This window comes from Alligator mississippiensis, chromosome 6 (genome assembly GCF_030867095.1).
Source record: "Alligator mississippiensis isolate rAllMis1 chromosome 6, rAllMis1, whole genome shotgun sequence".
NCBI lineage: Eukaryota > Metazoa > Chordata > Crocodylia > Alligatoridae > Alligator > Alligator mississippiensis.
Genome location: NC_081829.1, coordinates 30078349 through 30097541, shown reverse-complemented (window position 1 = coordinate 30097541; position 19193 = coordinate 30078349). Strand labels below are relative to the sequence as shown.

The following is a 19193-nucleotide window of genomic DNA, read 5'->3' as shown; positions in this document are numbered from 1 at the left end:
TAATCTATGTGCTTGCCAAAGCAAAGTTCAAAACTAATGCAGTTTTACTCAGGCTAAAAGCAATATCAATTATGAAATACAAGATTTTTTTTAAGATACTACATACTCTGAAAGTGGATAATGAAAACATCTTCTGGTGGGTAGTGGATTTTTCTCTCTCTTGTCAGATATACAGTATTTTAAACCACTAGAACCTTCATGTAATTAAGCCATTCCTTTCCGCAGGACAGTTTCCCTCTATGTGGAGGTTCTTTATGTCTGGAATTGTAATTGGGATATATTACTATATTGTAACAGCATGGCTCTTTTATTCTATTTCCCTTTGTTGAAGTCACTGGGAGCAAGACCAGGCACTAGAAATGTAGCTTCACTGTGGCTGAATTGTCTGCAAGCAGGTTGTTCTACTTGGTTTGTCTATATGTATAATTAGAAAAACGCCAGGCTAGAAATTCAGATCAAGGTTGCAACCAGAGTTGAACATCATAGCTCTGTTGTATATGCATCTTTATATAAATATATATACACATTATATACAAATATATGTGCACAGAGACAGAAAAAACAATGCCCACACATGTAAAATATATTCATCAGTCAGCATCTTGTTCACTTAATGGCAGTGACCATGTTCCTTTAGCAGTTATCGGTATAGCCAGACAATTTCCCACTCTGTATTACAGACTGTGGAAGAGGAATTTCCTTAGCTAGTTGAAGATTCTTCCATTTCTCCTTATTGTTCCTGCAATCTAGGGCATATTCAAGGGCAGACTTTCTACATGTCTTCTTCATCGGTGTTTATGCTGCAGCACCAAAAGCAAGATTGATTCACAGAAGAAAATGCACCCAGCTGTGTCTTTTTTTTCCCCATTGACCATCTATTTCTGTTAAATGTATCGTTAAAAGTTCTCTGCCTTTCCGTTAGCTCAGCCTTGCTGTGTGACACTGATTTACATGCTTGTTTACAGTTTATGAGGAAGAATAAAATGAGCATACCACCAAGCTTCTCATTTTTATGATGCCAGTTGTCATGCTAACATCATTTTCAGTTTGCTCACCTTTGGATAATCTTTTTATCTGGTGCTAATAATTTTGCCCATTTAAAGGTTGAAATATGTGGGAGCTCTCCCCCTTGCCAAAATTTAAGAAAGTAAAAATAAAATAAAATAAGGAAAGGAGAGAGAAAGCTGAAGCATTTGGAGCTGAGTGCACTGTCCCTGTTTGCTATGTAAAGTATGCCTCATTTCTTTGATCTTGAGTAATAATAATTCTGGGGAGTTATACTGTTTTCATATGCTTCAAAGCTGTGTCAAAGTTTTGCTGCTTAAGGGTACTTCTTTATTCTACTGGCTCTTGGGTACTGAGATGACAGGTCCTCTGTACTAGGTGCAGGCTTTTTCAAGTCATAGCCTTCAGCAAAACATCAAATTACCAAATACAGGGTAACATACTTCTACACAAATGCCTTTCCTGTAGATATATTATACCATATATATTAAATACTTTAGTGTTACACGGTACATTTTATGTGCAATAGAAAGTGATGGTTTGAGGTAGCCTTAGGGGTACTTTTTTTCCACAAGCAGAAAAAGCTAGTGTATACCGTATCAAGTATGGTTTTTACAGGACTTTCTGCCCGAAGGCCTTTGTAAATAAGTAATGATCAACAGATTGGCTGTGGGTTTTTGAAAAGCATGCCTGTGTCAGTTTGCATGATGGGGGAAAATTTTCAAAGTGGAGCCTGCTTTCATTGCCTGCTGAAGAGGGACTGAGGGAGAGTAGTCATCCCGAGCTTGAGCTGTCTGCTCAGTAGCACATCAGAATTGCTAAATACAGGTCGAGCAATGAGCACAGAACTTGCCAAGCCTCCAAATCTACTTTGTTTTTTTCTTCCTCTTTCTTTCTGTTGAATTTATTTGCTCACCTTCTTCTTCCAGTCCTCAAGCTCCCCCTACTCCTACCCCATGTCCCCTCTACTTTACCCAATATCCATGTAGGGTAAGCTGAATTTTGGTTCAGAGCTTTTAAATAAGGAAAAAATGGATTAAGTGCAAATAAATCTTGGTTTTACCTGCTGGTGTGAGTGGTCAGATCCTTTTCTATGGAAAAGAAGTTAGACTCGATTATCTCATTTTAAAAATACAGAACTTATCTAAATTGAAATGTTGTGATTCTCTCCCCACTCTAATGCTTGTCTTAGTTAGTGTCATCTAAGGACAAGAGACGCTTCCTGTCAGATAAATATGGTATTGTCTGTTTCTGATATTTATTGTTTTTCTTCAAAAAAATTGAGGAAAAAGACATTTTTACAATTAGATGTTTTTCAATGAAAAAAAAATGTCATTTAACAGACTTGTCCATAATATTTGGCTTTGATGTGCTGGAGTTCAAGTGTTAGGAGGTATAAGCATGTAGAGCAGGAAGAATGCACATAAATTCCAGTGTGAAATGTAATCAGAGCTCTACTGAGTCACTTCCTGATCAACCCTACAGGCAGCAGAGGGTCCAAACTCAGCAGAAATACAGCATGTCCACTGTCACAGGAAGCAAACCAGTGAATGGAAGTTCATTCATAGAAGTTGATCCTCTGCTTTCCTGTGTGCTATGGGGTAAAATTCCATGCTTATTGAGTACAAAAAAGTTCAATGGAACACAAAAAATTACACCATCAGTGAATGAATGGAGTTTTGGAGAGTTCAGCTGTGGTGTCTAATTTGATCCAAATCTAAATTCACAGGATTGTGAGGTTCTTATCACTAGAGTTTGTCTTTTATCACTAGAGACAAATTGATGTTACTAAATATGTCTGTTTTACAGTACATGATGATAATTACCTTAGTAACCAACATAAATAGACATTAGACATCTCTTACGTGAATATGGAGAGAATTAGGAAACCCAGCGCAATTCCAGTTTCATACAAGATCGCATCCAAAGAAACATGGTGGATTAAAACTGGTATAAAACTGAAGGAATGCAGGGATGAATCTGGTGCAGAACCTCTAAGTTATGATACTGGTCATATCAACTGCCTAACTGGAGAAATATTTAGACAACAAATGAGAAACGTAAGACCATATCATCATTGGATAGCTCCCTTAACATTAATGAAGTTTTATTGATTTACATCAGCTGAGAATTTGGCCCTTAAATCTGCAAGAGAAAATTTTTGCAAAAATCCTGAGACTAGAGCTTTAAATGACAGCAACAAAAAGCCTCTAAACGGGAAGTGAGCCATCTTCTCTTGGGGAGACATCCTGTGCAAATCAGCACATTCTGTAAGGCCAAGTTACAAAAGGAAGAAAAAGAAAGGAAGCAAAACAATAGGTAACAGTAATAGTCATGTAGGGCATGTCAAGTGTTAATTTTCATTAGGCATTTATAGACAGAAAAGGTAGAAACATTTGGTGCCTCTCATATCATTAAAAGATATAAATGTACTTGTTCCTCACGCCATGGTCTCCTTTTTTGTTAGAAATCATAGATGAACAATCAAGTTAATTATGACTTGGCAGCATCCAGTGTACCTGGTAGCCAGGCTGGTCAAAAAGTAGTTACTCTGATTTCAGTGGTAACCAATACAAGTTATGAAAAGATTTAGATTCCCAACTAAAAAGCCACTTAAAAGAACTGTTAGGGGCTCTTGTCACTTAGTGCTTTGGTAACTGCAACTGCACAAGTGAAATACACTGAGTAGAAGGAAATGTCAGCCCAGCTGAGTCAAGTTACCTCTTAATGCAGGAACAAATAGCATCTGACAGGGCCCAAGGGGCCTGAAGAGCAAACAAATAGTTTGTCCCTGTCCACTCTGAATTGAGTGGTGTACTTGACATGGGCCTCTAGACAAGTAGCATACTCAGCAAAGGGTCATTATCGTTAGTGTCCCTGATCATGTAAAAATCAGAGGCATTGTAAAGCTGAGTTTTCAGTTAGTTGCCAAGGAGAATTTCATAAGCCTGAGGATTTTTCTTGATCCACAGTCCTACAACACTCCCCAACCAAACAGTGAACTTGCTCAAAGACTAGCAAGGTCCAGTAAAAGTGAGACTCAGAAGTCAACATTTCTGCAACCTTTCTGGGGGAAAAAAACAAGATCCAAAAAAATAAACAAGAGAGACTATTTATCTGCTATAGCCAGGGAAACATCCACAGTCTATTTGAATGATGACCGATATCTGATCTAGGCTTAGTATGAGGAATGGTTCCTCCCACTTCTTTGGACACTATCTTTCTCTCTCTCTCTCTCTCTCTCTCTTTCTCTCTGTTTTTTCAGGGGTTGACTTGTGTTACCCCTGCCCTGCCAGTATTACCCTCTGAGCTGACAGTTTCCATTACTCTAAGTTGAACCAAATAAAATAGAAATAGGCTTTGATGGAGACACTTGTCAATTGAAAACTAGCAAATGGTGTATTCTGATTATCCTTAACTTGTGACCCAAATTGGATATGACCCAGCTCTGCAGATCTGAAAAATAACTGGTTAGTTGTAATAATGCCTTACAATTGTATAGTATCGTTCCCTGCCCATTCCCTGCAAGAATCTTGAAGTAATCTATAAACTGTGCAAGTGGTATGGTACGCATGCAAGTATCACTTTCCATACCATTGATGTACAGCCGGCCACCTCTGAAGTGCCATAGCGTATATTAACTTCCCACTGTATTTTAGGATAGAATCTGTTATGTTTTAAGTTGTTATAACCACTGGATCATACATAGTTTCTCTTAAAGGGGTTAGTTGACTTAGGCCAGGTACAAGCATTACACTTTAACAACTATAAGTGATCAGAAACCAGTCTATACCCATAATAGAACAGAAGTTCAGCAAACATAGACTGGTTTGAAAGTGGTGGAACCCAGTCTAAGATTTGCCCCCCCTCCTTCACCAAAGGGTGAATGTGTGTCCTGTTTGCTACCAATTTAAATTATGCCACTTGCAGAAAACCACATAACTTGGATCAATTTCACCTCAGGCTTTTTGATTGTACTTAGCTTTATTGGTTTAAATGAAAGAGGACAATCTACCCTAGACTTTCCACTCTGAAGCTGTATTAGTGATGTTACAAATCACTAAAATAAAAAATGTGTCCACATTTATCCAGTTTTCTGAAATCTGTACAAATTTGCCTGATATGAGAGAATGACTTTTTTCAGGCACTTTTCCTCTCGTTCCACCAAATTGCCACGTGCAGATTAATAGACTATAAATAAGAACTGCTAAAAATTGAGGGCATACTTGCTGCCCCTCTTTTTAATTTGCTTTATAAAAATTGAAAACAATTGGTCAGTTCATAATTTCTCTATGGGGGAAGTTCTTGTATCTCAGGAGCATAGTCTGAATATTTATTGAGATATAAGGGTACTCCAGAAAAAAGATACTCTGACTTTACTCAGTGGGTTCCTTGGAGAAAGTACTCTACACCAAGTTTTTCAGTAGACATGATGAACTAACCAACCCCTTTGAAAAGGCTCCTGACAGTTGAAAAATGTATATATATAAAGAGAAACATGTTCTAGCAATATTTATCATGTAGTGGGGAAATTGTTACTGGGTGCTCAGAGATTAACCAGAACTCATATTACAAAATCAACCACAATTCAAAGGCAAGCCCAGGACTTTGACTGCTAACAGCTTAATTAGTTAATGTCTTGCCTTAGTAAATTGAGGAAGAATCCAGAGAAGGAGATATAGGTTGTCTTAGCAATTTCTGAGAATGATGAAAAATATAATTTAAAAAAATTGTGTGTGTGTGTCTGTGCATGCGCATGCATACATGTGCTTATGCATGCACATCACTAGGCCATTTTACCTATAAGGTTTCTGGCTTCTGTGGACTTAATTCTTTAAAATTTAATTGCTGATTAACTTATGAAAGTAAAGGTCAGTGAGTTAGTGTGATTAGTGTAACACAAGCAACAAATTCTCATTACAACTTAATGCCATCTACACAGACTACAGAGGGTCACAGGGAACGGCTAATGGTAGCCGACAAATGTTGGGTGTATTAGTCACAAAACATTTGCTGAATTCCATCAGAACGTCGTGACAACCTTCACAGCTAGTCCCAGTGAGCTGCAGTAGTCAGTGGAGTTTGCCTGTGACAAGCCGTCACTCTATCTTGGTAGAGCTTTATAGCACCAGTCAAAGCAGTCAGGGAAGATTGAAGTGACAGAGGCCCACTGAGTAAATAGTGAAACATGCAGCACATCATGAAATATTCAGCCAGGGTGTAAAAGCTCTAAATGCTTTTTCAATTATTAGCACCTGTACTGGCTGCATACATCTAACACTAACAGCATGTTAATTGCCACAATTTGTTAGGGTGGTTGTAAGAGAGATTTGAAAGGCATGAGATATTTTCCAGTGCATCTCTGCTTGCCATCTTACCTTTCAGCAAACCCTTCCCTTCCCCATAAAAAAAAGTATACATTCATGTATGAAAGCTCAAAATTGGTCCACAAAGGCAAAGTACATGAGCTGGTTTTCAAGCTCTGGAATGTCTAAGGGGACTGCCAGTCATTTTTTTGTACCAAACACTGGGCCATAGTGTACCTACTGAGGAAAGGTCTATTTTCAGACTTCAGCATGCCTAGCATGATAGCCACTGCTGCTTAGGGGTGTTTCACCATTGATTCAGTACAAGAAGACTTGTTTTCTAGGAGCAAATAAAATGAGGTAAGGTTCATAAGTCATGTTGTTTTACTTTCAAGCATTTCAAGCATCAAGGACACAGGTCCTATGTTGCCCTCATCTTCCTCCTTACCTTGTATAGGACCCATTGTGGAGCAAAGTAGCCCTAATACACAGTAGTCTGTGATTGAGGGGTAGAGGATTGAGGTGAAGGTGACAGAACCCAAATATTCATATTACTTAAACCGGAAGCAATTTTTACCTTCTTGATTTTTCCTTTCTTCTTCCCCCCCCCCCCACCCCCCTTCTGCATTTACAAAAGTGTAGTCAGAAGTTCCAGTATTAAAAATTCCAGTTGAATATGTTTGGAGTAGTTGTAAGTGTCTGCAAGGAAAGCAGTGCTCTTTAAAATGTAATGTTGACTTCCTTGCAGCAGCTTTTCTGGAAAAGGGATTTGTGGTTTTGCTTTAGGCTGTTGTCTTCCAGGCAGGTTTTTGGGTTTGCTGCTGTAGCATGGCATTTAGCGTTGTTCCCAAGTTTAATTGATGATAAGTGGCATTATATGCTCTGTAGAACCTTGAATAGACTGTATTTTACTCTTCACTTTAAGTCATGCACATGTAATTTTTGCCATAAGAACTAGAAAAACTATTTTTAAACATAATATATATGTGAGAATCCTAACTTGGTTGCTTTTCTGTCACATGTACTGTGTGTGCCTGGCTTTTGTTGCAGGAATGACCAAATGCTTTTGGTCACTGCTAGGCAATAAAAGCCCAAACCCTCCAGGCATCAAGATTAAAACAGACCTATAGCCTGGAAACTAGTGGAGGATGTTTTTTTCTAGTTAATGCAAATGTTTAGTGTTTCTGCAAGCTGCTGGCTTCACAGCTGTGGAGAGTGAAATAGCTATAGCTTCTCCACACAAACCTGCCAATGTAACTCAGGCTTACATACACAGAGCCATCTTCAAGGGTGAGAAGGAAGGTAAGGCTCTAAAGGCATTCAGTCCTGATCTTTGGAGAGAAGAACAACAACTTTAATAGCTATTGTAATATGAATTTTAATGGGAAGTGGGTGTCCAAATCTTTTAGGGAGTTTTGAAAATGTCTGCCTCTGGGTGTCTGTCTTAGTATTAGTTATTTGTAAAGCAGGTTCAGATCATTAGATTAAAGAGGCTTTGTATGTCCAAATCAGTAACAGTGTTATATTAACATATTACTCCATAAAGTTACCATGATTCAAAGAAAAATGAGCCCACGTATCTAAACAATTACAGCACAAGTCAGTCCTTAAATGCATGCACTTGCTTCTGAGGGTAGCATTTGTCCTTAAGAATGTAGGACTGCATAGGACCTTATGGGGCACTGAATCTAACCCCTGCATTCTCAGACAAACAGTAACCAACAGAACCATCCCTATTGTCACTTTAAACCCTCATCACAACAGTAAAGAACAGTATCTGAAACACCAAGAAACCCTTTAACATGCCCAGGTTTAAGCAGGGTAAAGAACATTGCCAATGCCCTGCCACTGCAATGTCAGGGAAGCAGTAATATATGTTCAGGAGACCCCAGGAAAAAGACTGTGTTTTGCATAAGAGAGGAAGGTAAATTCCTGCACCATCCATGTCAGTCAGGAATTGGAAAAAATCCTTACTGATCCCAGATTTGGCAATCTGCATGACCCTGAGCTCAAGAGCAAGATTCTCTAGCCAAGAGCCATTGGGTTTTCTGATACCTGCCGGAGCTTTAACACACACTGGTCAAAACCCCTAAGCCTTAGTCCCCTGTGCATGAAATGGTCTTCAGCTTAGCCCTCAATAAAGCATAGCTAATTTGCTCTCCCCTGTGGCAGGATAAAAGCAGGCATACTGACATTCACTGTGGAACAAATGACTCTCACAAAGTCCCTGCTCTCTTTTGTTCTACAAGTTGCTCCTTTCTCCATATGGGTATCCCTATATGTGACCTTGAGGCATTGACTGGTAGTTTGTCTCTGCTCTGCATAGTTTTCTGAATCCTACCATTGTGAACAACGAGTAAAAGACACAGGAATAGGCAGTGACTTGCCTATGTGGACATGTGTTTGTGAAATTTGGTATTAACAGGTGCCTGTGAATACATTTATGCCTATTGTTATGGAAAGGATGTTTGTTGTAACAGATTCTTGTAGTAATAGATTTTCTTCTAAAGAGTTCTACATGGAAAAAATACATTTTTGCTGCACTGGAATTTTTGTTGAAACAGGCTGTAATGTGATCAATACTGTATTAGAAGTGGTTGTGATATAATTGGTCAAAGAGTATAGTTTTTTGTGGGAGATTCTGTTTTCAGTTGATCCTGTAAAATTCCCATAATAACACTGTAGTAGTAGTATTTAATGGTATATATTAGTTATTTATTATTGCAATATAATATTATAATTTAAGACAATAGCTCCTCATGTTCTTTTTTGTACTCTGGGCCTTCGGTAACATAACTTCAAGGGAATAAAGTTGTGGAACTGAGCAGGTTACTGAGGTACAAACTAACAAATTTTATAGTTACAAAACTCATTGCTGACCAGACCCTTCTTTAACAGAGTTAAAGCTGATCAGCAGTTCCTTGTTCCCTCCCAGAACATTGCATGGCACTATCCTTCAACCACTGAAACCTAGGAAATGGAGTTAAAGTACACACCAGTCCTCCCAGTCACTTTATTTCTGTCCCATGGATCAGGAAACAGAAAGGCATCAGGCATGACTATGTAAATAATTTTGGGTGTGTCTACACGTTTATTAATGTGCCGAAGTTACCGTGCATTAAGTTTAGTACTTGGATAACCAACTACTAAATCAATGGGCAGTAACTGGTGCTACTGCACAGTAGCACTGGCATATGGGTTTTTACAGATGCTAACTGCGCAGGTGCCTAAAGTACTGGGCAGTAGCATATTAGCATGGGTTTTGCCTGGCACACTGCAGCGCAGTGCTATTAGGCTACTGTGCAGTTAGCATCTTGTGTAAACGTACCCTTTGTGATGTGTTATGTCTCACAGAACTGTAATCTCAATTTTTTGCATGCAGGCCAATTGCCCTTCACAATTTTAGGAACACTGTTGGTGTATTTACTGATGAAGAAATTACTTGGGACAGGGCTTGCCAGTCTGCAGCATGAATGTCACAAATGGCACTAGCAGCCTCTGTGGCATGCAGCAGAACAGGGAGAAGGCAGGCAGCACAATAGCAGATAGGGCAAGGAGCAGAAAACAGAGCAACAGATGGGGCAGGCAGCACAGGGAAGGAAGCAGAAACCAAAGCAGCAGATCAGGCAGGGAGCATAAGGCAGGGAACAGAAAGCAAACCAGGCAATTGGTAAGGGAAGTCAGGGAACTTCTGGAGGGACTGGACATATTTAAATCAGCAGGTCCTGATGATCTCCACCCCAGAGTGCTGAGGGAATTAGCAGAGGTCATTGCGGGACTCCTGGCACAGCTTTAAGAGCACTCATGGTGCTCTGGTGTTGTGCCAGAGGACTGGAAAAGGGCCAATGTGGTTCCCATTTTCAAAAAAGGGAGGAAGGAGGACCCAGGAAACTGTAGGCCAATTAGTCTTACCTCGGTCCTGGGTAAGCTTTTTGAGAGAATTATCTTGGCACATGTCCGCGAGGGGCCAGTGGGGGAGATTATGCTTAGGGACAACCAACATGGGTTCATTAGAGGCAGGTCCTGTCAGACCAACCTGGTGGCCTTCTATGACCAGGGCACAAAATCCTTAGATGCAGGTGTCACAGTGGACATAGTCTTTCTGGACTTTAGGAAGGCCAAAATGGATGCCAAAATGAACATGGGCCGACATTGTGGGGACGTGGTCAGGAAGGCCAACCGTACCTTGTCATGCATCCACAGATGCATCTCAAGCAGGTCCAAGGAGGTGATCCTCCCCCTCTATATGACATTGGTCAGGCTGCAGTTGGAGTACTGCATCCAGTTCTGGGCACTGCACTTCAGGAGGAATGTGGACAGCATTGAGAGGGTCCAAAGGAGGGCCACCCACATGATCAGGGGGCAGCAGGGCAGGCCCTACAAGGAGAGGCTAAAGGACCTGAACCTGTTCAGCCTCCACAAGAGAAGGCTGAGGGGGGATTTAGTGGCCATTTACAACTAGTCAGAGGGGACCAGCAGGCATTGGGGGAGTCCCTGTTCCCCCGAGCACTCCCAGGAGTGACAAGAAATAATGGTCACAAGCTAGCAGACGGTAGATTCAGGCTAGATATCAGAAGGCGCTACTTCACTGTCAGGGCGGCTAGGATCTGGAACCAACTTCCAAGAGAAGTGGTGCTGGCTCCTACCCTGGGGGGTCTTTAAAAGGAGGCTGGATGAACACCTTGCCGGGGTCGTTTGACCCCAGTACTCTTTCCTGCCATGGCAGGGGGTTGGACTTGATGATCTGCTCAGGTCCTTTCCAACCGTACCAACTATGAAACTATGAATTGGGCAGAGAAAGGGTATTAGAATGGCACTCAACGAGAGCGTGGGGCTCATTTGTGACACACCTTGTTCCACTGATTTGGAACAAGGTCACACAGAGGAGATATGTGTCTGCATGCATATCGTTATAAAGCCATTGTTTCTGGGCTGAGCTATATGAGTTGTACAGGCCAAGGTACATAAAATTATGTGCTTGATACAGGCAGACAAGATTCTTTGGGTAAATCTGATATCTTTTATATTAGACCAACTCTAATAGTTGGAAAATTGTTCTTTGCAAGCTTTCAGGTGCAAATACCCTTCATCAGACTGAGGAAGCATCTGCAGTTGGTCTGTGTTCTTCCTGGATGAAATGAATATCCATTTCATATTGGAAAAGAGTTGTAATGAGGTCTTCCCAGGAAGCCTCATATTCATTCCATCCAGAAGGAGCACACAGCAGACCAGGGTGGAAGAAAGCATCACAGTGGCAGATAGGAAACAGAAAGCACAGCAGCAGATTGGGAAGGGGGAATGGGGTATTTATAAAGCACTCAGGGAGAGTGTGGGGCTAATTTGCAGCATGCCTTACAAAAAGGTTGTCCTCCACCCCCACAATGCTGGATTGTGGAATAACTGGTAGCAAAATAAAAGAATTTCCAGATAAGGGGCTTTGAATGTAACTACAAAGTCTTTTGCCTGCAGAACTGGAATTTTTTCAGGAAGATTATATTGTGTAGACCAGACCTCAGCCTTAGACTCAATATTCCAATTTTGGGGTGTGACACCAACATTCCCCCCTCCCCCCCAGCCCCAGATGTGGCTGGGGGCATACTCCTGGGGTGCTTTCACACATTCAGGGTTGCCTTTCTGCTCCAAACCCCTCCATGCCATCTGCTGCTTGATCATTGAGAACTGGAGAGGGGGCAAGCATCACGGTGGCAGATAGGACAGGAAGCAGAAAGCACAGCTATGCTGAGGTGTGCCAGGGGCCAACTTCTTTGCCTGTGGTACCTTGGCCTTACCCATCTCACCCATGTCTTGCCATCCCCTCTTACCAGAGGGGATTTTGCCAGGTGGAAAAATGACTCAGATAGATAGATCTTCCCTTCCCTTAGAAACATCTTGCCAGTATGGTCAAATGCTCTGGAATCACAGTTATCACTGACAAGAAGTGGATTATAAATGTTGACAAAAAGATTTATTCTAAAAACTAGAACAAATGTAAGAAATTAGTAACCATTCATTGAGACACAGAGATATTAGAATAAACAAGCAAAAGAAAATACGAGAAAAATAACCTGTTCTTATTCTGCAACTGAAATTCAAGACAGTTTTTCCTATCCAGCTCCATTCCTATCCAGGCTAGAGAGTAGTCTCTGTCTCTTATCTTTCCATCAAGACCTCCTGTAATTTCTCCTGTCAGCCCCTGGTTGAGGGCCAACAGCCTTTCTTGAACCCAGGAAGACTAGAGACGAGCCATGATATCAAGGCAAGGTTCCCCCCTTATGAAGGGATGATGTAGAAGTTAGTCCCTGGGGCTGTTTTGAAGTCATCACAACCAAGATCAAAATGTATAGGAATAGTACATGATATTATATTTACATCTCCTTTGATATGCTAAATTGCTATATTAGATTCTTCGAGCAGTATGCCCCAGTGCAGCAATCCAAAACCTGCTTCCTTTGTCTTGTGAATCCAGACTAGGGGGTGATGGTCTGTCTGGACTCTAAACTTCGGATTAATCGAGCAAAGTTTCAACTAGTTAACAAGCCACCTAATATCAGTGCAGTCCCTTGTCATGCTTGAGCAGTCCTGCTCACGGAGATAATCCTTCGCTCCTGAAGTCAGTGGAAAGTGTTAGCAGGGCCACTCTCCTTAGGTCTGTGCCTTCTGTATCAAAATCTTTTATCATAACCCTTCAGGATAGGCCTTTCTGCTGAGGTACCCCACATCTGGTCAGATCCCTTCCATCTGGAATCTGTCCAAATTACTTTGTCTGGTTTGTATTTCTTGCACAGGCCAGTGATAAATTTACCAATCTTATGGAATCTTTCACAAACTAATCAGGAAGTCCTCTAAAGGAATTAACTTGATTTTTAATCTTTGGTACTGGCCAATCTAGACTCGTTTGTATACTGGGGTTCATTTGGTCCCACATAACCCAATGTCCCAAATATTGTACCTTGGTCACTGCCAAAGCAATCTGAGATATATTATCATTCAACTATGCATTCAACGCATATTTAAACACTTTGACAATTTAACCCATATCCCCAAGTCCTTTTGGTACATACACCATATGATCCAGTGTTCTTTCCAGTTGTTGCCATAGATGGCAGCATCTTCAGTGTAAGTTCAGGCAAAATTACACAGTCCAGCCAACAAACAACTGTTTAAGGCTCAGAAACAGCATGAATCTAAACCACAACACTTTGAACTCACAGAGTCCCAAATCTACATTGGAAACAAACTTCCTTCTGGCATCTTCACCCAAAGAGATTTTCTGGTACCTCTGGGCCAAATCAAGTGCACTATTCACCCAAGGCTAGAAATATGCCTTTTGTATGGCAACAGCATGAATCTCTCTGTCCTTCCTCACAGAGCTTTATCTTTCCAACCTATTTCAGGATAACAGTTCCAGATGCCTGAGGATTATCATACTATCTGCCCCTAGCACTAGTGCATTCTTCACCTCCTCATGGATTTTCTTTAGATTCCATGAGGTACAGTCAACCTCATTGTGCATATACTTGTTCATCTTCTCTGAAGATCTTTAAAGCAGTTTCATTCGAGGGATCTCATTTATGATTCTGAACAATTATTTTCTCTATTTCCCCATTTGATTCCAGGCTCTCCTGCAATCAGATACTCTTCTGAGAAAACACGTTCTCAATTCTTGCCAGACCAGTTGGGTGAGGGCATGATCTGAGACTCCTTACCCCCTTTTAAATCATGTCCACAATAGTCCCAGTATTGTGATAAACTATGAAAACATCTTGAATCTCTTGGCCCCAACCAGTAGCTGTTTTTATCTCAGTCTCCCTGTTGCCCATGTGTTAAATAGAGCAATCTTGTTCCTGCTGCAGTAGTTCTGCATCATTCTTGGCCAATACAACCAGCACTTCAAGGCTGTCTTGTGAGTCTTCTCCCTGCTGGGGCTTCCACTTTCTCCAAGAAACTTCTCAGCATTCTTCCCCTCTGGGTCAGGAGTTTCAAGATGTCTGGAGAGGACTTTACTTCCATCTCTGGTGTGAACTTTGCCTGGGGTGCAATTGCATCCATGGCATTCTCAGTCAGAGAATCACTGGTTTTAGCCTGCAGAGCTAATTATGCCTCCTCCCTTCTCTGAAGAATAACATACTCAAACCCAAGGTTTGAGTTTTTGCCATTGCAAGAGATGGCATTCACCATGTGGGGGAATTTATTTATGTCATTCCCCACAAGTATATCCACATGCAAGTCTTTGGCTACTCCAGCCTCTAAGGGTATTTCTGCCCCCTCCGATTCTAGCAAAACGTGCAGGATTTTCATTCCCTCCAAAACCAGTGCAAGTATCTTTTCATAGAATCATAGAAAGTCAGGGGGTCATCTAATTCAGTCCCTACTCAAAGTAGAACCAGCCCCAACTAGATCATCCCAGCCAAAGCTTTGTCTAGCCAGGTTTTGAAAACCCCCAAGGATGCAGCTTCCACCACCTCTCCTTTTTCAGGGATAACATGCTTTTTAACTACCAATCTCAAAATTAGGTAGTGCATTCGCTATGCCATGCCTGGGAGGAGATCCCCTTCCCCTGTCTGATGTGCTTGCTTTCTGTTTACATGCACTATCTGCTACTGGGCTGGCTGTACCCTATGCAATTTGCTGCATGCCACACACAGGCTGCCTGTGCCACTTGTGGCACTCATGTCTCAGGTTGGACTGTCAGGGTAATCTACCCCATCCCCAATTATGTAATGGCTGTGCTATCCATATGTTTAGTATTTCCACTTACAAAGACTCAAGACTGTGGGGCAAATAACAAACCTCACAGTGAGAGGCAAAATTAGTTGAGGACAAAGTGTCATCAACTTAAGGATACTAACATCTTGGAGAGAACAGATGATTCCTGAGTCTGCCCAACTTCATGAAATTCTGGAAAGTATTCTTATTTGATATGGCTTTGTCACCTTCACAAGTGTGGAATTCAGAACATCAACCAGAATCTCGTATCATTTCATTCCTCTGCTCTCTCCAACAGAAGAAAAACTAGGCCTTAAAAAGAAATTTCTGTAATGGAAAAAAGGAGCAGAGCTAGACACTCTGTGCTGCCAATATGATTAATGTGAGGAGCTGCTTAGATATCGAGATCCTGAGTGACAGAACAGAAACCATGAGAATTGTGCATTTTTTTCCTATGAATTACATAATATAAGTTTGTTTGCCAACTGATAGACTGAGCATGCTTTCATGGAAAACATGAAAATCTTCTTATGGTGCACATAAGACCATTTTATTATATATGGAAGTACCCTGCAAATAGGATTCTCAAGTCCCTCTTACTCTTTTCTGGAGGACTGGAACCTGTGCCCATGATATGTGTTGGAATACTGCCATAGACTTCAATGGGAGTACGGTCAGGAACTGTATACCAGGGATACACTATACCACATATCCATAGTATATAGGGTTTACTGCAAAGGGTAAGTCTAATAGAAGTCTCAATCAAGCACTGAAAGTTGACCACATTTAGCATATCACATAGTGCAGTTTGTGCAATTTAGAGGAATTAACCTGTATACATACACTGACAAAATGTTGCCTTTATAGACTATTTGAAAGGGGGAAAGCTCTTACATTATTGGTTTAAAGAAATTAAAAGTAGGGCAAATTTTCAAATATAGACTCCTATGTGGCATCAGCATTTGACTATTTAGCCTTTCAATAGCTATCTTTCCAACAGTAAAAGTTTCTTCCTTGTTGAAATAGAAAGTTGGTTGCCAAAGTCTTATGACAGAATGTTCTATGCAAAATATTTCAGGGAATGTAGGCTTGACAGACACAACTCTGTCCCCATGTTTTTAAGGTTTTAAGGTCAGCTCATTGGCACTGTATAGATTCTAATTCTGTTATTGAGGGGTGCACATTGGGTCTATAGTAGTTCCCTTAATCTCTTAATGATCAAGTAATATAATGAACTGAGTATATACATTTGTGCGAGCATACTCAATAACATGTATTTGTGGGAGGACAAAATTATAAAAAAATGCCTTTTATTTGCTTCTTCTTTGAAAAGCCCTACATTTTAAAATCCTGCTGCAGAAACATTTAGAAGGTTACCACAGATACAGTTGTCACAGAAAATGGACATTGTTGTTTAGTATTAAAATCATGTATTCCAGATGTGGGCATTTGTTAGTCAGTCTGCTCTAAAATGACATACTGCTGAATCTTTAAAGGCCTTCAGTTTGGGAAAGCAAAATATGATTGGGCAAATTGCTAAAATATTTAAAGTGCAGCCTGTTAAAGCTTTTACTGCGAAGAGCATCACGTCAGAAGTTGTATGTGGTAAAAGCAAGTAATTGGCTTTCCATACTTATGCCAGTCTGTCAGCATGGGGCTCTGTTCCTATCCCTTCTACTTCATTGCAGATGCTAATAGCAACTCTTTTGATATTTATTTTTTGGAGGGGTGGAGCAGGAAGGAAAAAGCCTTTATGGATGTGAAGGTGACAGAAAGACTTGTTTAAAATCAGATGGTTACTGGCATAGAAAGTGAACTGGAAACCTTGCAAACCTCACCCCAAAATGTAAAATGAACTATTTTTTCTTTTGCATTAGCTTTTGTTTTAAAGCGTATGTATTGAAAATATATTTAAATGTAAATACATTTTATTTTTTTACTTTTATCCCTGTTTGGGCACAGCTCTTGGGATCTTTTCCCATCCATAATTCATAATATTTTCTACTTATGTTATCCTTGACTTGTTTTTCCCCAGGCATGACCCCTTGTTAATTCCCGGCAATGAGCAGATAGAGAACATGGATGCAAGCGTGAAAAAATACGACTCTACGGGGATGTTTCATTGGTGTCCAGGCAAGGACATTGAAAAGGTTATTTTGGTGGGTGTCTTAAAAACATGTCTTCCAAATTCTCTCCAAAGAAAGGCTGTGCACACAGTAAGATTATGAAATGTCTAATGAGTTAACATAGTCATACTAATGAAAACCATGACACTGAAATCAAAAACACAAAATGGTGGGTTTGAGCTATCATTCCAATAATCACCAGAATTATAGATGATTATTGGTATAGGTTATACTTCAGCTATAGAATTGAAACCCGGTCTCTAATATTAGACTACATTTTCATATATATCAGTGAAAGAAGCTTAAAGCCAAATAGGTGTTTTAGATCTTTGCAGCATTAGTGTCATAATAGCGTGAACAAGTTTTACACCTCCAATTCATCTTTTAAACAATGTGATAATACATTCTAAGGCAAGAAAGTATTATTTTTTTCATTATCTCTTATTGAATTTATCTCTTGATCTCAAGTATATTATGTTATTCAAAAAGGCTGGAGTAAGTGTTATGGCTACTCTGCCATCTCACCTGCAGTACTGGGCCTAGTGGGTTTTCATGAACTGAGAGGGCTACCAAATTGTACATATTACTCAAGTAATTAAAAATAATTAGCAGACTTGCAATCTGTTATATTCAGTGAAGATTTGTACCAGTTGTGTTCATGTACTTGTGCCTAGGAGTAACAATTAGCCAAGTCCAGGTCTCATGTACAAAACTGATAATATATTAAATGAGTTCCCTGGTGGATCTTCACTCTGATGCAATTTATAAAGCTTTTCATGACAGTGCTCTCTTACCCTTGCCAGTGCTTTTGCCTGGTGTAACCAATAATGGTAACATCCTTGGATTAATCTAACAGTTGGGATGATTCCTATTCTCCTTAGGGGTTGTAGTAATAACAGTGACATTGGCTGGAATTGCAATATTGGCATTTAAGTAATCAATGAGCCAGTCAATTCCAAATTCCAGTGAATAAATTGTTAGTTAGAGTTGGGTGTGAACAGTTTAAATGAATATGCATTCTATGGTATTCAGTAGGTTAAGAGGGAACCTCACTGTATAGTATTTGATAATGGAATATACAGTATCAAATTATGAAGGCCAGTCTCAGTATATTGAGCATGCTTTAACAGATCAGTTTAGAATGACCAGATCTCTTGTTGTACTGTGTAAAGTGTTTTTGTAAAAATGGCATTATGGGATTCTTTGTTTATTATCTTTTGGTGACTCCATATCAGTTTTTCACAGTTTGCAAGTGAAAAGACTAGCCACCTGCTCTGTAAACTCATCTGACATTTTGTAAGTTCATCTCAGTCCTTCCTCTTTCATGCATCATCATTATCACCAAACCTAAAGATCTTGTAAGCACAATGCATACACCGTTTGAACCTCATTGCCTATAAATTCTACACACTCGCATCTGTTCATAGCCTTCACTGGGGTCTGCTTAACTGCAAGTGGCTGAGATTCCTGGTCCTTATCCAGGAAAGGCCTTAGTTATACATGGAACTATTCACCTGTTTGAAGGTAAGCATGTGCTTAAAAGTTTTGCTGTGTGACAGCCAAAGCCCTCAGCATCTTTTAGGATTAAGTCCACTTGTAATGTGGAAACCCAGTCTGCTCTTAGCTGCATGAACATTAATGCAGTGATGTAAATGTAAATGAAAGCTGAATGTTTTCAACTGATCAAGAGGCCTTTGACCAAAATTGAGATTTATAAAAGTGCTTCTTAATTGTTATTAATTCATTCAGCCTTCATAGCCCATACTTAAGGCAGTTGACTGGCCAACTTCTGGCTACATCATATGGATGCACCTAGAATTACATCCATTGATGGAATGCAGCAGCACTGAGCCTGACACAAGGAATGAAGGTCACTGTTGGGTAATGACACTAGTTAATCATCTCAGTACATGATTTTCCAGCAATGATAACATTACCACTAATGAGATTAGTGCACAAATTTACCCTTGTCATTGACACAGGAAGTTAATTTATAGAACCATTCATATGTGCACCATCATATTTTTTCTTCCTTCTTTTCAACTTTTCT

The 19193-nt window shown here is 40.2% G+C and overlaps 1 protein-coding gene across 9 annotated transcripts in view; it reads left to right on the top strand.

Moving 5' to 3' along the window:
- Positions 1–19193, top strand: part of KCNMA1 (potassium calcium-activated channel subfamily M alpha 1) — a 1011367-nt gene that overhangs the window by 849045 nt on the left and 143129 nt on the right. For all 9 annotated transcript variants that reach the window (XM_059729759.1, XM_059729758.1, XM_059729760.1 and 6 more), the window contains one exon: positions 17053–17176. In XM_059729759.1, coding sequence (XP_059585742.1) covers positions 17053–17176 — 124 coding nt within the window. The remainder of the gene's footprint in view (positions 1–17052; positions 17177–19193) is intronic.